Source organism: Triturus cristatus, chromosome 10 (genome assembly GCF_964204655.1).
Source record: "Triturus cristatus chromosome 10, aTriCri1.1, whole genome shotgun sequence".
NCBI classification, from domain to species: Eukaryota; Metazoa; Chordata; class Amphibia; order Caudata; family Salamandridae; genus Triturus; species Triturus cristatus.
Genome location: NC_140593.1, coordinates 446,346,048 through 446,362,513, shown reverse-complemented (window position 1 = coordinate 446,362,513; position 16,466 = coordinate 446,346,048). Strand labels below are relative to the sequence as shown.

The following is a 16,466-nucleotide window of genomic DNA, read 5'->3' as shown; positions in this document are numbered from 1 at the left end:
GTCTTAAGTATTCGTAATACACAGATGAGACCATTTGACCCCCTGACATAACTTTTGCCTGCGACCCAATCAAGCCTATAGCGTTTATCATTAACATGTTACCATACCCAACTCAGGCCTACTTGGAGCGTATCCATTCCCATAGTGCAACCATCAGAATTACTGTCAAAGTTACAGCTCTGTTCTAAATTAAGGTTGATAAAAAAAGGGCCCAACAAGGAACCTCACAGTGCAAATCTGCTATCTCTTGTATTTGTAGATGCAGAAACCAGTAGCAAAGTCCTTGCCTACTACAGTAATCTGTGGGTTTCTCTTTAACAAAATACCGGTTTACAGCCTTTAACACAATTAACAACAATCCACCCATAAAGGCTTCAACACCTGCTTTTCACAATTAAAAATCCACCTTACTGCCTTTGGAGAAACTTGTCATTATAATCAGCTCAGACTTGCAACATCTGACATTACTTTTTCTAAAGAACCAGTTAAGCATATTACCTTTACCCTTTGCTTTTCACCATAACCAACTCAGGCTTATTGTATTAATCATACGTTTTTTCACAAAGCAACCTTCAGGCACGTAGTCATAAAATTATAAATGTGCATAAAAGTATATGTGCAAAACATGCACCCCGCTAAGCAGTCCTAATAAGCATTATCACAGTGCAAATCTACTCCCATGATTGTTCATAGAGAGTGGCCAACAACAAACTCTTTTCCTACTAAGTACAAAATACTTGTCTACAGGCTTAAACACAGTTTGAGAAAACAGGCTTTTTGCAGGTTCCCCCAACTTTTTGCCCCATTTTGGACTACTATCTGCTGGTTTGTACAACTTTGAGAGTGCATTGAGGCCTGCTGTCCAGACCTCAGCGGCAGTGTTGTTTCCTTTTCCTGTCAATGTTATTAATGTTAAGACACCTATATTTAAAACATACATTATTAAACAGAATAAACACATTTAATTTAACCCCCCCCCCGTCCACCCCCCCTGCTTCTAATACAGGCTCAAACCCAAGTACATCAACATTTAATACATAAACTCTCCACTCCCCAAACACCCCAGCTACAATATCTAAATTAAACTCTTGGCAAAGACTCTTGCATCACTAATCCAAGCATAGTTTTAAAAATGTTGCCAGGGCTCATGCAACATCCAAACATTCCATGTTCAACAAAAATGCAAGTGCATCATTACGATGATTTATATCGTATCTTAAAATTCCAAGCCTGGAAGTCCCCTTCCAGTCTTATTGGCTGGGTCATTGCACTTTTTGGGATTATAGGAAAAGGTGATAATGGACTAAAAATTGCACCTCGTATTGGTGTACGAATTGTAATAGGTGTGCAGTAATATATACAAAGCACAAGAAATGTAGGCGGGTGCTTCTGAGGTTATCCCACACCCTACTACCAAAGGTGTGAGTTACAATAGGACCGAGGATCCATTGCAATCATTTTATAACGAGGATAACCAAAGCACTCAATTAGTAATAATAAAAATGTATGGAGTCCAGACAGTCAGGACTTAAGTAAATATGAGGTGTTGCTTTATTGTAAGGATGCGTCGATTTTAATTATCTTCAGTACATTTTTGTTTCACAAAATTCACGTTCTTCAGTTCTTGATTTTGAATAACAGCCGACACGTGTCTCTTCACACAGTTACTTTTTCAAGGCTGTATGAACATTAGGAAACAGAATATGTATGAACCATAGATCAATCTAACATGAAAAGCAACAAAAAAGATTACAAATAAATAACAAAGACAGGCCCCTGGCGAGGTGTCCATACTTCACCTGAAACATGAAAAAACCCAGTTCTGGATCCAAAGTAAATAATTCTCCAGTGAAGAACTAGACTTGTACTGAAGGTATGTACAAGTCTGTAGGGCAATTAGCCCTACAGAGAGGTGCTTGTTGAGAGTATACTAAGATGTGAACCAAGAAGAAAACAAAACAAACATCATGTGTGATAGTGTCTGACCCACTGTGCATGTCTGACCCACTGTGCATGGATAAGTGTTGGAACTCGGAAGAACATATGTGTGCCTAACATTTAAAATTTGTGGGAAAGCATTAAAACATGCAGTGATCCTGAGTATAAATTCAATATTGTCTCACGTCCCACCATGAGGGTATAGAAGCATAAACCATAAGCAAGTCATAGCTGGTGTGTTGTTCTGTTGTCACGAAGTGATACCAAAGGGGTTGATGGACGGAGCACTTGAGCAAATCAAACACTCCCTCCCCCCCCCCCCCCCCATCCCCCCAGTCAACTGATCTGGGTTTAATCCATCATTCTTTAGCTCACTCCACCACCCCAGTTCAGACATGGCCATATGCAAATCAGTCTGACCCTGTGCCTCATGGGAACAGTCCAGCCCGAACTGCCAAGCCATGTCTTCCCTGGACCGGAAACAAGCATCCTGGGACCGGTTTCGGGTTCATAACCCTCATCAGCCAGGATATCTTGAATCCAGTGGCAAAGTGAGCAAGGGACCCACGTCTGGGCATACCCTGCCAACTTAGGGTGAACAAAGCGATACCAAAGGGGATGATGGACGGAGCGCTTGAGCAAATCAAACACTCGCCCCCAGTCAACTGATCTGGCAGTTCGGGCTGGACTGTTCCCATTGGGCACAGGGTCAAGACTGATTTGCATATGGCTGGGTCCAAACTGGAATGGCATGGTGAGCAAAAAAAAATGGATTCAGGCCAGATCTCTGTTCTGGGATGAATGTATGTCATTGTTCTGCATTCTGTCCATCAATAGTTCTTTTTGCATTTGTCACCCCGAGTGGGACAGGTATGCTCAGGCGTGAGTCCCGTGCTCTCCATGCCACTGGAATCAAGCTATCCTGGCTGAAGAGGGGTGAAACCCCGAAACCGGTCCTAGGATGCTTGTTTCCAGTCCAGGGAGGACCTGGCCTGGCAGTTCGGGCTGGTCTGTTCCCATTGGGCACAGGGTCAAGACTGATTTGCATATGGCTGGGTCCAAACTGAAATGGCATGGTGAGCAAAAAAAAAAAGAAAACGATGGATTTAGGCCCAGATCTCTGTACTGGGGTGAATGTATGACATTGTTCTGCATTCTGTCCATCAATAGTTCTTTTTGCTGTTGTCACTAAAGCAGCAATTGGGGGACTTGTCTCCTAGAGTTGACATAGGGACGGAAAAAATAAAAGATAAAAAGAGGAATTAGGCCCTATTAAAATTATAGTCAAGTGCCTCAGCTTGCCAAGTTAACAGAGTTGAAAGCTCTCTCATATATACTCGTGAAACAAAATAATTACTAAGACTCGCATGTAAACTGCAAAGAACCATGGAGTGATGCAAGAAATGCACAGTCTAGTGTGCACATCAAAACTTCTGAAAAGCTTAAGAAGCAGTTCCAAGGTGCCCGGAATAGCTGGTGAAAAGGAGAAATTACAATTACCAAGGATTACAAACCTGCAGAAAAATGCTAGTCAGTGGTATTGATATGACTTAAGTAGTTATGTGGCCATTGGAAAGCATGTTGAGCCAAACTCACAATCAAGTTGAAGTTAACAAATGTAGCTAAGGCGTGAACTTAATCACTGTTGAACAATTACTATACTTAAATTATTCTAAATGCCCTGTAAAAAGATGTCTACTCTTTGAAAGTGGATCATTCAATACAACAATACATAATAAATAGATGTGTGAGAAAGAAGAGATGTCGCGTTTCGCATCTGGCTGTACATGTACTCCAAAACATTGATCTACTCAAGGCGATCAGTTGTGTGTTAGTCCAAAAATCCATTACCAAGAATCTTACCCTGGAGGAGAATTTGTAGTTTCACTGTAGTGTGTGCTAAAAATGGGTACCTTGATAAGTCCCTGTCGATACAAAAAGCAAATGTTAGTGGCCCGCATGGAGATTAGTTAATTATGCCGCACATTTATTTAATTTGAACAAAATGACTAGGCACCTAACATTGCCTGGCCATATTACAAACAAAGAGAGTATATCTGCATGTTATGACCGAGAAAAACTTTTTTAAGCAAAAAAGATGAATGTGTGTAGTTCAAAATATAAGGGCCACCAGCATGGAAACAAGTGGACAAGTCCATGTGCAGACCAATATGCGTGCAATCTGGCCAGCAACAGTAGTGTGGAAAGATTTACACGGCATGTAGGAAAACAATATTGTGCTGGGAAACACATTTTGGGAGAGCTAATCTTTTTTTCAAACACTTGTTCTCACATCCCTCCCAACTTCCCTCCATACTTGGGGGCAATACACCAGCCCCGTAAAGACATTGAGTAGGGACCATTGCATTATAGGCTGTCAAAAGGGTAGACCAGGAATGGCAACCAAAGGTATTCTTAAAATAGGCAAAGCCCCCTATTGTTACTGCGGCCCACATTTCCACCAATTCTTTATGTAGGGCCCAGCTCAGCTGTCTTGTAAATGTCATACCAAGGTACTTATCGAACGATACCACCTAATTCCTGCTATTACCTAGCAGCCACTAATATGGTTCGACTTTTTTCCTAGAGGGGATTATTTTTGTTTTCCAATTCACCTTTAATTTATTAACCTCACAATAATTTTTAAACCTAACCAACTTTCTCTATAAGCCTACTTGGGTCATATCCAAGATTGCCAAGTCGTCTGCATAGAGTAGACACAACATGTGGCCTCCCTCTATTTTCGGTGGGAAGGACTGTCGCCGCCAACTCCCTACGGGAGGTCAGCTAGGAACATAGAGAACAATGTGGGGGCCAAGACACAACCCTGCCTTAATCCATTTCCTACAGGTATTCTACCTGAAAGGGCCCCTTCCAAATCAAGCTCCACTTGGGCCCAATTTTCAGAGTGCAATTTCTGCAGGATCGCTAAAATCAACAAAACAGCAGTATAAACTCCCAGTTGTTTCCTTGGCCTTCTGCCCCAAGGCCCACGGCCCACAAGCTGAAGCAATGGTCTATAGTTGAATGCCATGGCTTAAAACCCCCCTGTTCCATTGAGACAATTTCGTCACCCTCAATCCAATTCTTCAGTGAACTGAGAATAACCTTAAAATACAAGTTTTCACCTACATCCAGCAGGCTTATCAAACGATAGTTGCCTGGTACATTCATCTCCCCTCTTTAATGTATTGGTTTAATTATTGCCCCCTTCCAGCTGGACGGAAATGTGCCAGTCTTAGTTATAGCTATAAAAACTCTAGAAAAAAACATTGCCCACCACATTGGGTTAGGCTTAACCACAATTGCCGGAAGATTATCTGGTCTTGCTGCTTTAGTTACATTTAGGGAGGTTATCAATTTTGTTATGTTTATGGATTAAGCAGAAAAGCACTCCAAGGCTTCATCCCCCAGTTTTGGCCAGCTCTCCCTCACAGTTCTCTCCACGGCCTTATAAATATTACTTAAAAAGGATACCCAGTCAGTTTCTGGCACCATTCATCTTGCCGGGAAAGGGGTGGGGGGGGCATTACTACTTCACCTCTGGACTAACTTCCAGAACTTCCTCATATCCTTTTCCTGTAGATTACTAATCATAAGGTCCCAATCGTAAGGCCTGCTTCTTTGTCCTAATCAGGACCTCATACTCCCTTTTCTTACAATTATAGGCCTTGTTTGCAATTATGGGGTCCTTGGAGCGCTTCAACCTTCCTGCTTTCCTTAGCTCCTTCCTAGCATATACACATTCCTTCTCAAACCACTGCTGTTCAGAAGGCTGGCGAGATAAATCCTTTTTTACTTTCTTATTGCATGGCAGTAATACTGGTACCAGACAATTTAACTTCTTTCGCAGTGGTTTCTGAATACCATACCAAGATTGATTGCCCTACGGCCATATCAAGGTCCATCTCATTAAGGATTGGATACTGCGTTAGTTGGTTCATATTTTCATCATCTGTCCTTGTTGTTAGGCATTTTAGAAAATCTACTTTCATCTGGATCAGCCGCTCCCTCGATACTGGTGCTGCCGCTGTGGCCATTTTTAGCCCCCAGTGATCACTACTGGTTATTCCTAACACATTTGTGGGAAGACCACCCTAAGGCTAACGGGTCTAACAATGTTTGTGGAGACCACTGCCCTTATGTTCTTTGTGGAAAATAAATTACTAGATTGTAAGAACTAACTGAAGATATCAGAAATATTCTACACACTAATGTACCAACTTAGGAAGAGGGAATCTCTATATGCCCTAAAAAAACACAAGGTCCTGGCATCGCTGCAAACTATGGTGATCTCTTCAAACTGTGGTGATCTCTGCAAAGTTATATCTAAATATGGTGTATAAAAATTGCAGAAAAGGTTGGTGCACAACTGTAAATACAGATTGCATTATCATAGGCTGTGGGAAAAGCAGCCTGCTCTGGAGAGTTGGCCACGATCCAATTTAACCTGCATCTTACATTGAAATAGTGGAAGTGAGTGAAAAATTCATGATGCTGTCTTTTGCACTCCGTTTTATTTTCAGTGCCTCAAAAGGTGTGCATGATTTATCAAAAATATTTCAGACGAGCGTGATAACTGGCTGTGCTTTTTTTTCCCCTTTTCCTGGCTTATTTCCCCACCATGAATTATTATGCAATTTTAACATTAAAATGCTCCATTTTCATATGAAGATTTGCTGCTTATGTCTGTACCTCAGGCTGCCAAAACTGTTGCACCATATCTGCTCCCTTCACAAGGTTGCTCTCCAATGCCCCGCCTCATATACACAGTGAAAAGAAATTAAAAGCTGGGAGGTCTGGTACCCCCTCCTGTTGTGCATCCTAAACCCTTCCAAGATTTTACCATTGAAAGTCATTAACTTTTAAACTTGTTTATCTTCGCTATGCCGCACACCAACCACAGATCCAAGTCACTACTTCTCAGACTTCAACTGCCCTTTCTTTAAATATTTTTTTTAAACATTTTTTGCTTTCAAGAATCACAGTCTCTGTTCATTACTCATGGGGATCATGTATTTAACGAATAGTAAACATATGTTTACTATCCCTCAATGCTGTTTTGTTTCATTTAATGAAAATCAAGTTTTTGGTGACCAAATTAATTCTAATCGATATTTTGTTCATTTAAATTTTTAACATCTTCTGTATTAATATAGAGTGTGTGTAAATCTGTGTAGTGGTATATTGATTATCGTATGTTTGTTTTTAAGAAAGCCACAGCTGTACAAACCGCTGTGGCTTAACCAGGTAGCCATGGGCTATTAGGTTAATTTTGCTTCGTTATTTTTCATTTCGTACACAAAAGACTGCCTTAATCAGTGGCATTGTTTTCAGTATGTCTTTTCGCAAACCTGGTAGTTGATTTCTCATGTGCATAACTAGCTATTACTTTGTTTTGTGATATCACTTTTCTTCCCTTTTCCCATCAAGTCATTCTGCACACGCTGCTCAATTCCTGAGCTCCTCCTTTCGCTGCTTGCCACGTGGAAAAATTCTCTCAGCCCTCGGTCTGCTGTCACCTATGTAAAATCTGGTCCTGCTTCAGCGGTCTCTGTATGTGTTAGTGTTGCATGTCCCATGTCTCCTTTATTATTTGTGTTGCCATTAACATGATACATTAATTTGTGAGCATAACCTATGTACCACATTTTACTGTTTATCCCGGTGATGTGAAAAATGGGCACTAACATTTTATTTTTTTTAAAGCTACAACTTCATTTTTTTTGTACGATTAATCATGAAGCATTCTGAAAATTGTACATTGTGTGGGTTTATTTTCATATCTTGAATGTTGCTCTTCTAATCGGTTATGCTGCTTGTCAGTTTTATGGTTTACAATTTTGTCTGCATGCATCAGTACAGCGATGCATGTACCCCTTAAAACGCAGAACACAGAGTAAGTTTAGTCTAAACAATATGGCTGCCTTTTCATATTGTACGGTCAAAATATTGTTTATACCACACTTAATCTGTGTTCTGGGTTTTAAGGGGGAAATATAGCCTAGTACAGTGTATTTTTAATTTCGTACAACTATAATTTATTTTGTACATGGGTAGTACGGCAGTACTCAAACTTTAGCTTACATAAACTACTTTTACGTACCTTCACACACTTGTATAATCTGACTCATCCCTTCCTATGCACTTATAAAACAGTAGTACACTATGTTTACACTGAAAGCACAGACCTTAAACTAAGTATGGTCTAAACAATATGGCTGAGTTTTAATTTTGTAAGGGCCTTCCTTACCCAATAATATTCAATTTTATCTTCGCGATGTACCGCAAAGTTAGCCCACGGCACAATATATCAATACGTTTTTGAGCCGATGGGCCTGATTCACAAAGTCCTGTCTTTTTCTAGAGAGACTCGGTAGTTGTAAAGATACTACTCATTAAATACCTTTCTGAATAGCAAACCATTGTAAACTTGCACAAAAGTGTAAGTTTACCTATGTGAATTAGACCGTATCATTTTAAAACTAATGAACTAGTTTACAGCTACTACCAAAAAGGACCCTTTTACAGCCCATTATCTATATTTCTGTAAAATTTCTTCTAAATCCGATGAGCCATTTACCCAACATAAACAACGCTGTATGACACAACACTCCACTTCTCTGTATAACACCCCATTCCCCTCTTTGGCAGTCCAATCTAATCTGACACCACTGCACTCTAGTCACCCCACTCCACTCTACCACTTGCCAGTCTGACCCTCCACACCACTCTACGACATCCCAGTTCACTATACCCCACACCCCTCAACTATACAATATGCTACTGCACTCCAAGACAGTCCACTGCACTCAATCACATTCCACGTCTCTTGCATCTACACACGTCACTCCACTCTACCCCACTCCGTAACATGCCAATGAACCCCACTCTGAGATCCCACTTCATTCTATACCCCTCCAATCTACGCCACTCCACTCTAAAAACTATACGACACGCTACCTTGACATGCCACTCTACTCTACTACACGTCACAACACACCACTCCACGGCACTCCACAACACTCTACTCTATGCCCCTTCACTGTATGCCGCTTCACCCCAATCTACTCTACAACACGCCATTCCACTCTATGCCATTCCACTCTATGCCATTCCACTCTATGCCATTCCACTCTATGCCATTCCACTCTATGCCATTCCACTCTACTCTGCGCCACGCCACTCTGCGCCACTCTTCTCTGCGCCATACCCCTCTACACCACTACACTCTACGCCACTATATTCTACGCCACTGATCTGCAAACGTGGGGGGCCTTAAGTGTTCCCAGGGGGGGGCGCCAGGCTCTGGACAAAAGAAGCATTGCGCTGATAACAGTGCTTTGTTTAAGCTTACAAAACTGAGCTGCCCATCACGAACATGTTTGTTATTTGTGTCCTAGCTGGGAGAAGGTGTCAAAAGGGAAGGGACTCCAAATATTCTTCAAACCCCTCACTTCTAATAGTCACACTATAGATACTTGTACATGTTAGTAAGGCCTGCCTGGACAGATTAGTATGTTTGGCAACCATGTATTTGATTGCATTTTCAAAACGGTAACAGAACATAACTGCAGTGTTTAAATATATATATACATATATATTAGGGGTGGGCGGAATTTGCGAAATTAACTTTCGCAAATTATCGCGAAAATGTTTAAAATTATCGCAAACAAGCGGAAATATCGCGAAGATGCGGAAGTTTTTTTCCGGCATGTTCGTGAGATTTTCTGCATGGTTGCGGGTCGCCAACTTACCCATGTGGTTGCTTGCGGGCGCGGCCATCTTGTTTTGAGTTGTCACGCGGTGCATGATCGCGAGAAGAAAGACGTGATCGCGCGACGCATCACGTCACTGCGGGCGCGAACTGTCGCGAGACAGCGCAAATGGCTAAAAACAATACAACATCTCATGGAGAACGCGACCGGATCAAGAAAACTTGTCGGCGAACGCAGGGATTCAGGTAAGGCGATCGCGCGAGAATGTATTATTTTACAGCTCGAGCAAGAAACAAATTATCGCCAAGCTGCGGAAACCGGAAATTTGCACATTTTCGCGCTCTCCGCGGAACGCGAAAATGTCAAATGATCGCAATTTCCGCGAACGGAACGAAATTTTCGCCCAGGCCTAATGTATATAAATATTTAAACATCGCCAATTAAATAGAAATTCTGAGGGGGGGGGGGGCGATAATTTTTTTCCCCCACTATAGGAGGGAGGTGGTTTCACGGCATTAAAAAAGTTTGAAGACCACTGCTCTACGCCACTCCACTCTATGCCACTCAGCACCTCGCCTGTCTGCGCCACACCACCATATGTCACTCCACGCTACTGTATGACATTCTGCGCTCCTTCACTCTGACACTACTCTACTGTTTGCCACTCTGTTGCTCCACTGTACACTACCAGACTGAATTCCACAAGACTCTTAAGTCACATCACTGTAAGGCATTACACTGTAAAACACAACACTCTGTGCCTTACCACTGTACGTCACTTTCACAAGACACTCCATGCCACAGTACGCCACGCTGCTCCACTTTACGCCACTTCACGCTACTCCTCTGTACAATACCCCATTCTGACACTTTATTCTACTCTACTGCTCTCTACTCCACTGTACAACACTTTAACCCACTCTATACCACTGTACTGAATGCCACTCTACTTTACCCCACTTCACTGTACCCCACTTCACTCTAAGCCACTCTTCTCTACCTCCATTCCAATCTACCACACTTTACTTTATGCCACTCTAGTGTACGCCACTCTTATGTACCCCACTTCAATGTACCCAACTTCACAGCACCCCACTTCACTCTTTGCCACTCTATTGTATCCAACTCTGCTCCATTCCGCCCCACTTCAATCAACCCCACTTCTCTCCACTGTACTATGCACTTCTCTGCTAGTCACCACTGCGTTCTAAGCCACTGTACTGGACTCTGCACCACTGTACTCTAACCAACTGCACTTTACACCACTGTACTTTATGGCAATCTACTGTACGCCACTTCACTCTACCCCACTTCACTCCAGGCCAGTCTGCTGTACTCTGCACCACTCCGCTGTATTAAACTGCACTCTACCCCACTGTACTCTACTCTGTTCCACTCTATGCCACTGCACTGTATGCCACTTTGCTCTGCCCCCCCCACCCCTACTCTACGTCACTCTACTCCATTGTACTTTACACCACTCCAAGCCATTGTATAAAAAGAAAACAATGGTGGCTATACTTTGATATGTTACAAACAAAAATGTATAAAAAATAAAAAAATACAAATTGAATGAAGAAACTAAAGGTTAAAGCTTATTTATAGTTAAAACAGCTATTCATTCTTTCTATACAAACCAAACTTAAACTACACAAACATTAGTAATTCAAAAGGTATATAATTATACCTTAAATTTATAATTTACGAAGCAACTTCAAATTACTGTCACTCACGCACCTCCGTACACAGTGTTGGCAAGTCGCTACTTTAACTATAACTTGCACCTTTTATGATGCACTGCTTTTACCCTTTTTATATTACATCATTTATATCATGTGGAATAGTAGCATTTATAACACTTATGACATCTCAAATGACATAATTTGTGAGAACTGTGTTCAAGGTAGAGGGCCGGGTTATAGGCAGGCATGGTTAAATCAGCTTGTTGAAACTGAGTTTTATACTGCTTGGAGAAAATCTAACCTTGCAGGAGAAATATTACAGTCCGCAACCTGGAACATCATTGTTTTTAGACATCTTACAATTCAGAACATTTAAGCCACAGAGAAACTACCAGTTTATCAACAAAATTGCAAAATACTTGTTCGCTTGGGTTTTTTCCATCTACTTGAAGGCTATCTATTTTAATAAATACTGAAGACCGAAATATTTATTAATTTTCATGGAAGTAAAAAAAGTATTGAACATTTAACTACTATGGTCTGACTGATTCCTCAGGCCTCTAAACGGTCAATCCTGTATACAATTAAAACAGCGTTAAGGAAGAGCCATCCCTCCTCTAACATTTATTAAATACATCTGAGCTAGGTTAGTTTCTTGTGTAAAACTGCGAATTTTAATTTACTCACCAGCATCCTCCATTCTGTGACAGATTAATTTTGTTATCGCTCACGCAAATTTATCAAGTTTAACTGTAAATATGGAAGACCATACTTTCGGGTGTTTGAAATAACTAACAAGAGGCGCCTTAAGAAGATTTGTTTAATTAAGACAAACAAAATGATTATTTAAACACATTGAAAGTTTTTTTAGCGTTTGTTAAATCATATTGCACGAGTTGGCTTTGGTCAAACTCCGGCTTTAAAATATAGTGCAGATTATAAATTGCGGCAAAAACATGTAGAACATAATTAACGCTTTTCGTCTAAACACATTGAGACCATTTATTAGAAGAAGCCTGTGCTTGGTCAGGGACTGACTTTGTTTTTTTGTTCCTTCTGCTGTTTTATATAGTGCAGACGTGGCCCTAAAGTATTGGAGCTCTTTACAAAAAAACCTAGATTATACTCCACATTTTTCTTTTTTAGTCCTTGTGAGATAAAGTAATTTTCCCAGAGACACAGGATGTCTGGATTCGAACTTCATTCCTCAGTTCAGTTGTCCGCACTTTCACCCGTCTGGCCACTACTCCCCATCTTGAAGCAAATAGTATGACCAAAAGTATGAATTGGGTATTTGCTGCTTTCAACAGCCCTAGCCAGCTTTTGTGTCTGGCTTGTTACTAAATCCTTCTTTGACCTGTTATCACCAATCCTTTAAAATATATGTAGAGTGGGCTCTCGCTCCACCCAGAGGAGTATTTATTTCTCACTTTGTTATTATTTGTTTTGTTCAGTATTCTGCCTCCTGTGGAGGCCATGCATTACAAAGAAAGAAGGGACTATTTTACAATTCCATAGTAGACTGGATAATTAAGTTCTTTATCTCATAGATACATTGTACACTGAAAACAAGTTTTATTTTTTTATTTTTTGCTTTTTCACTGCATTTTTTGGGTGTTAGCCAGGACTCAAAATGCAGGCTGGACTGTTAGTTCATGGAGGCAGCAGACCAAAGGTAATCTTCAAGATTAGTTTTATTTCAGTATAGATCAAGACGAGCTGCTGGCGGCACATGGGTAGAAACCAACTGACACCAGATTTAAATTACATTTCACATAGACCCTTTGCCTGACAGTGTCAAGGTTCCACAAGGCTGTGCATTATGCACGAGCAGCTACATACATAGATACTACACAGACATTTTGGCTTTTCCAATGTTTTTGTTTTTCTTCCTTTTGAATTACTTACAAATTGAGATGTGGATTGCACTTTCCATTGCAAGAAAAGCCAAATGCTGACGTGTGTTATCAGTAAGATTTTAAGAGAACATTTAAAACGTTAGCATGCCTGTTTTTGTCTGTTGGTTGCTTTAATGGGTCCGAACATAATTATCAGTGATTTAGATGAATTGAATGAGCATGAATTAAACAAAAACAAGCCTAACAATAATGTGACTAATTGCTCGATAAACTAACAGGGAATTTTTAAGGACTTTTTCTCTCTTCCTTGAATTAACCCTGTGCACTGTGTGATGTATTCCTACTCTCTGTTCAACAGGTGTGATAATTCTGTATTTTCCTGTTAAATATTAAGACTGGAAATAGCAGTGTATTTGTATTTTCGCGATGGAAATGTTGTGGACTGCCTCCCCCCCCCCCCCCCCAACCCCCCCGCCGCTCCCCCTCCCCATCTGAGGGTTAATTCCTAGAAATATTACCAAATATTACTTTTCTTATTATGCATTGCCTCTCAAACAGTGGGACATATTTTAAAACTATTTTGTTAATGGATTCTTTTAAACATTAAAAGCTGTGTTTTCTTTGTTTCAGAAATTTGGTGGCAATCAGTCCAAATTAGAGTTCACAGTTGACCTAAAGGGGGCGACAGTTGACTGGGCTTCAAAGGACAAATCCAGCAAAAAGAATGTTATCGAAGTAAGTGTGCTTGCAACCATTTTTAGTTTACATACAAGATTAATATGAGCAACATGTTGAGGGTTGTGGGATTCTGCAAGGTCCTTGAATCTGTCTATTCTGGGATTCCCACTTTTTCCAATGGATGATTAACCAACGATGGTAGGCCTGAAACTTCCAGACTCCAAGGTGCTTGTTGGAGATCCCATTATATTATTGGTGTCATGAAAGTGGTGAGATTTCTCACTGGGGGCCGGAGCAGAGATTGCAAGGAGCTAGGGACACTTCCTTTGCAGCTGGTGAGCCCAGTTAAGAGATCACTGATGTTCATAGTGCAGCTAGATTGCTGGCTCTAAGAGCATAAGTGGAAGACCATCATGCTGGAAGGAGTGTTATTCTTTCCTGACTTAGGCCCTAGCAACCTAGAAAACAGCAGCTGCTGCATCACAACCTTTTGAGGTTGGGACTTCCAAGTGTTGCTCTGGTACCTTGCCAAGCTGACAATGGCCCAGGATGGGAAGGCTCACATGCTGAACAGACTACAAGGCCGCTGAAGATTTCTAACAAACCTGCTATGGTTGCCTAATTCTTGAGATTGTTTCCGAGGTCTGAGTCCTCCTTCTGCTCCTCTAAGGGCTTACTGTAAGCTTACAGGAAGACCGGGGGTGAGGCAAAAATATTTAAATGACGATCACCCTTTTCCTAATAGTTTTGCTTTCCCACCCCTTCCGCATAGTCTGTCTCAGATCACTGGTTCCCTCTTGAACCATCGGAATTTATTTTTTTCAGATATTGCATTCTAAATTGCTTAACTTTTTTTTTTTTTTTTTTATATATGCCTCCGGAGAGGACATTCAGATAGGAGTGCTGTGTGGTCTTCTAATTATTGTGTAACCTTGGGGGAATTGTGCACTTTTCGATTTACTAAAGTTGTGGAAGAACAAAAAGATAAATTATCACTTCTGAAAAGTTAGGCGTTGCATTTTTAAGGGCTCTTATATGTCCCAGAACGTGTAACTTTAATGGGTGTATGCTGATTTCAATGTAAATTAAGATACATGAATAAATGATAGTATAGAGACGTCTGATATTGACTGTTATATTAGTATATATGGTCATTAATCTTTCAAATGCAGTGCTCTGTTACTTTTGAAGTACCTGTTTGAATAGATAAATTCAAAATACAATGGTGAATAGGTACTTTCCAAATTATTGGGTAGAGCCCACCATCCAAAATAATTGAAGTAGGACTGTGGAGTGGAATGCCAGCACCCACAATCCAGAAATATGGTTATGAGCTGTTTTTCGGTGTATAACAAATGTTACAAAGGTTTAGTTGATAAACCCCATCTACTTTTCTCTTGAGTTGACCAGCACGATTTAGAGTATGAAATATTCTGTACACTGAAGAACTAGAAATGTTTATTACACAACTTCATTGAAGGGCACTTATTATGCATGATAATAATGATGTGTGGACCATTGATGTTTACTACAAGGTCATTAAAGCCCGTACCCGTTCAAGCGCACAAATTCATTGAGCCCTCAAAATTTCTTGTAGGTTGGGGATATTAGTGCTTAATAATCATAGGTGCCCTTTATTGAGCCTTGAGGGGCTAGGCTGCAAGATTTGTAGGACAGCAACATACAATAAAGTAAAGTGGAGCAGTTTACAGAACACTCATACTTGCCCCCCACCTCCGCCGCTGCTACTTCCACCTCAGCAGGATTCCAGTCTGTGCCAACATATAGTCCTTATTTTTCTTTACTTATGTTTCTCTTTACTTAGTGCTGATCGCTACAGCACAAGCACCACCGATGTGACCCTTTCTCACACCACAAGGCCACAACAGAATCCCTGCTGAAAACTCTTTCTGGGATGGGCACTGCAGGGTGGGTGAGCTTGGCCAAGGGAAAGTAAGATTTAACTGACTGCAACCAGGACCGCCTAGGAAAGTTCCAAGGGAACAGGCATGGTACGCATGACCACACCTGGCATCATGATGTGTGCATTGCCATTGAACCTTAGTGGCTGTATGGGAAAGGGTGTGCAGAAAGCCTGGCAAAAAGTGCATTACAACTAGAGTGTAGGCATGATAAATTTGGTGTGTTCTGATGCCAAGATGAAGCAATAAAACACTGTCATTTTGGATCATTTTGCCTCCAATCCGGAGTGCGGAATGCAGCTTATAGGCCATCCAAAAGGAGTAAAACGCTTCCATGCCTCATTAATTTTCTTTACTGACTAGGCCTATTTATAAGCATGGAACCCTTAATCGTGATTACTGCCTGGGGACATTTGTGCTTAATAATGCACAGGAACTTTAAGTTCATAAATACCAAAGGGGCATTGATCCTCATTAAACCATGAGTCTATTGACACTTATGAATTGGGCCTTGAACCAGAAAAAGTAACTCGATTCAATGAAATAAAAAATTTAGCCAAAGTTTAGTTCATGTTGATAGCAGGTGAATGAATACAAAACCTCAACTAACTGGAAATTAACCATTTACTTCACATTATCTTCCAAGTCAACCTTGCCTTCTGCTGGACC

General features: G+C 40.9%; 1 protein-coding gene across 10 annotated transcripts in view; it reads left to right on the top strand.

Moving 5' to 3' along the window:
* ARHGAP12 (Rho GTPase activating protein 12) overlaps positions 1–16,466 on the top strand; it is a 432,157-nt gene that overhangs the window by 284,253 nt on the left and 131,438 nt on the right. For 6 of the 10 annotated variants that reach the window (XM_085631848.1, XM_085631846.1, XM_085631844.1 and 3 more), the window contains one exon: positions 13,828–13,932. In XM_085631848.1, coding sequence (XP_085487974.1) covers positions 13,828–13,932 — 105 coding nt within the window. Of the gene's footprint in view, positions 1–7,371; positions 7,495–13,827; positions 13,933–16,466 lie in introns of all 10 variants that reach the window. The other 4 variants (XM_085631845.1, XM_085631843.1, XM_085631840.1 and 1 more) reach the window with 1 other exon arrangement.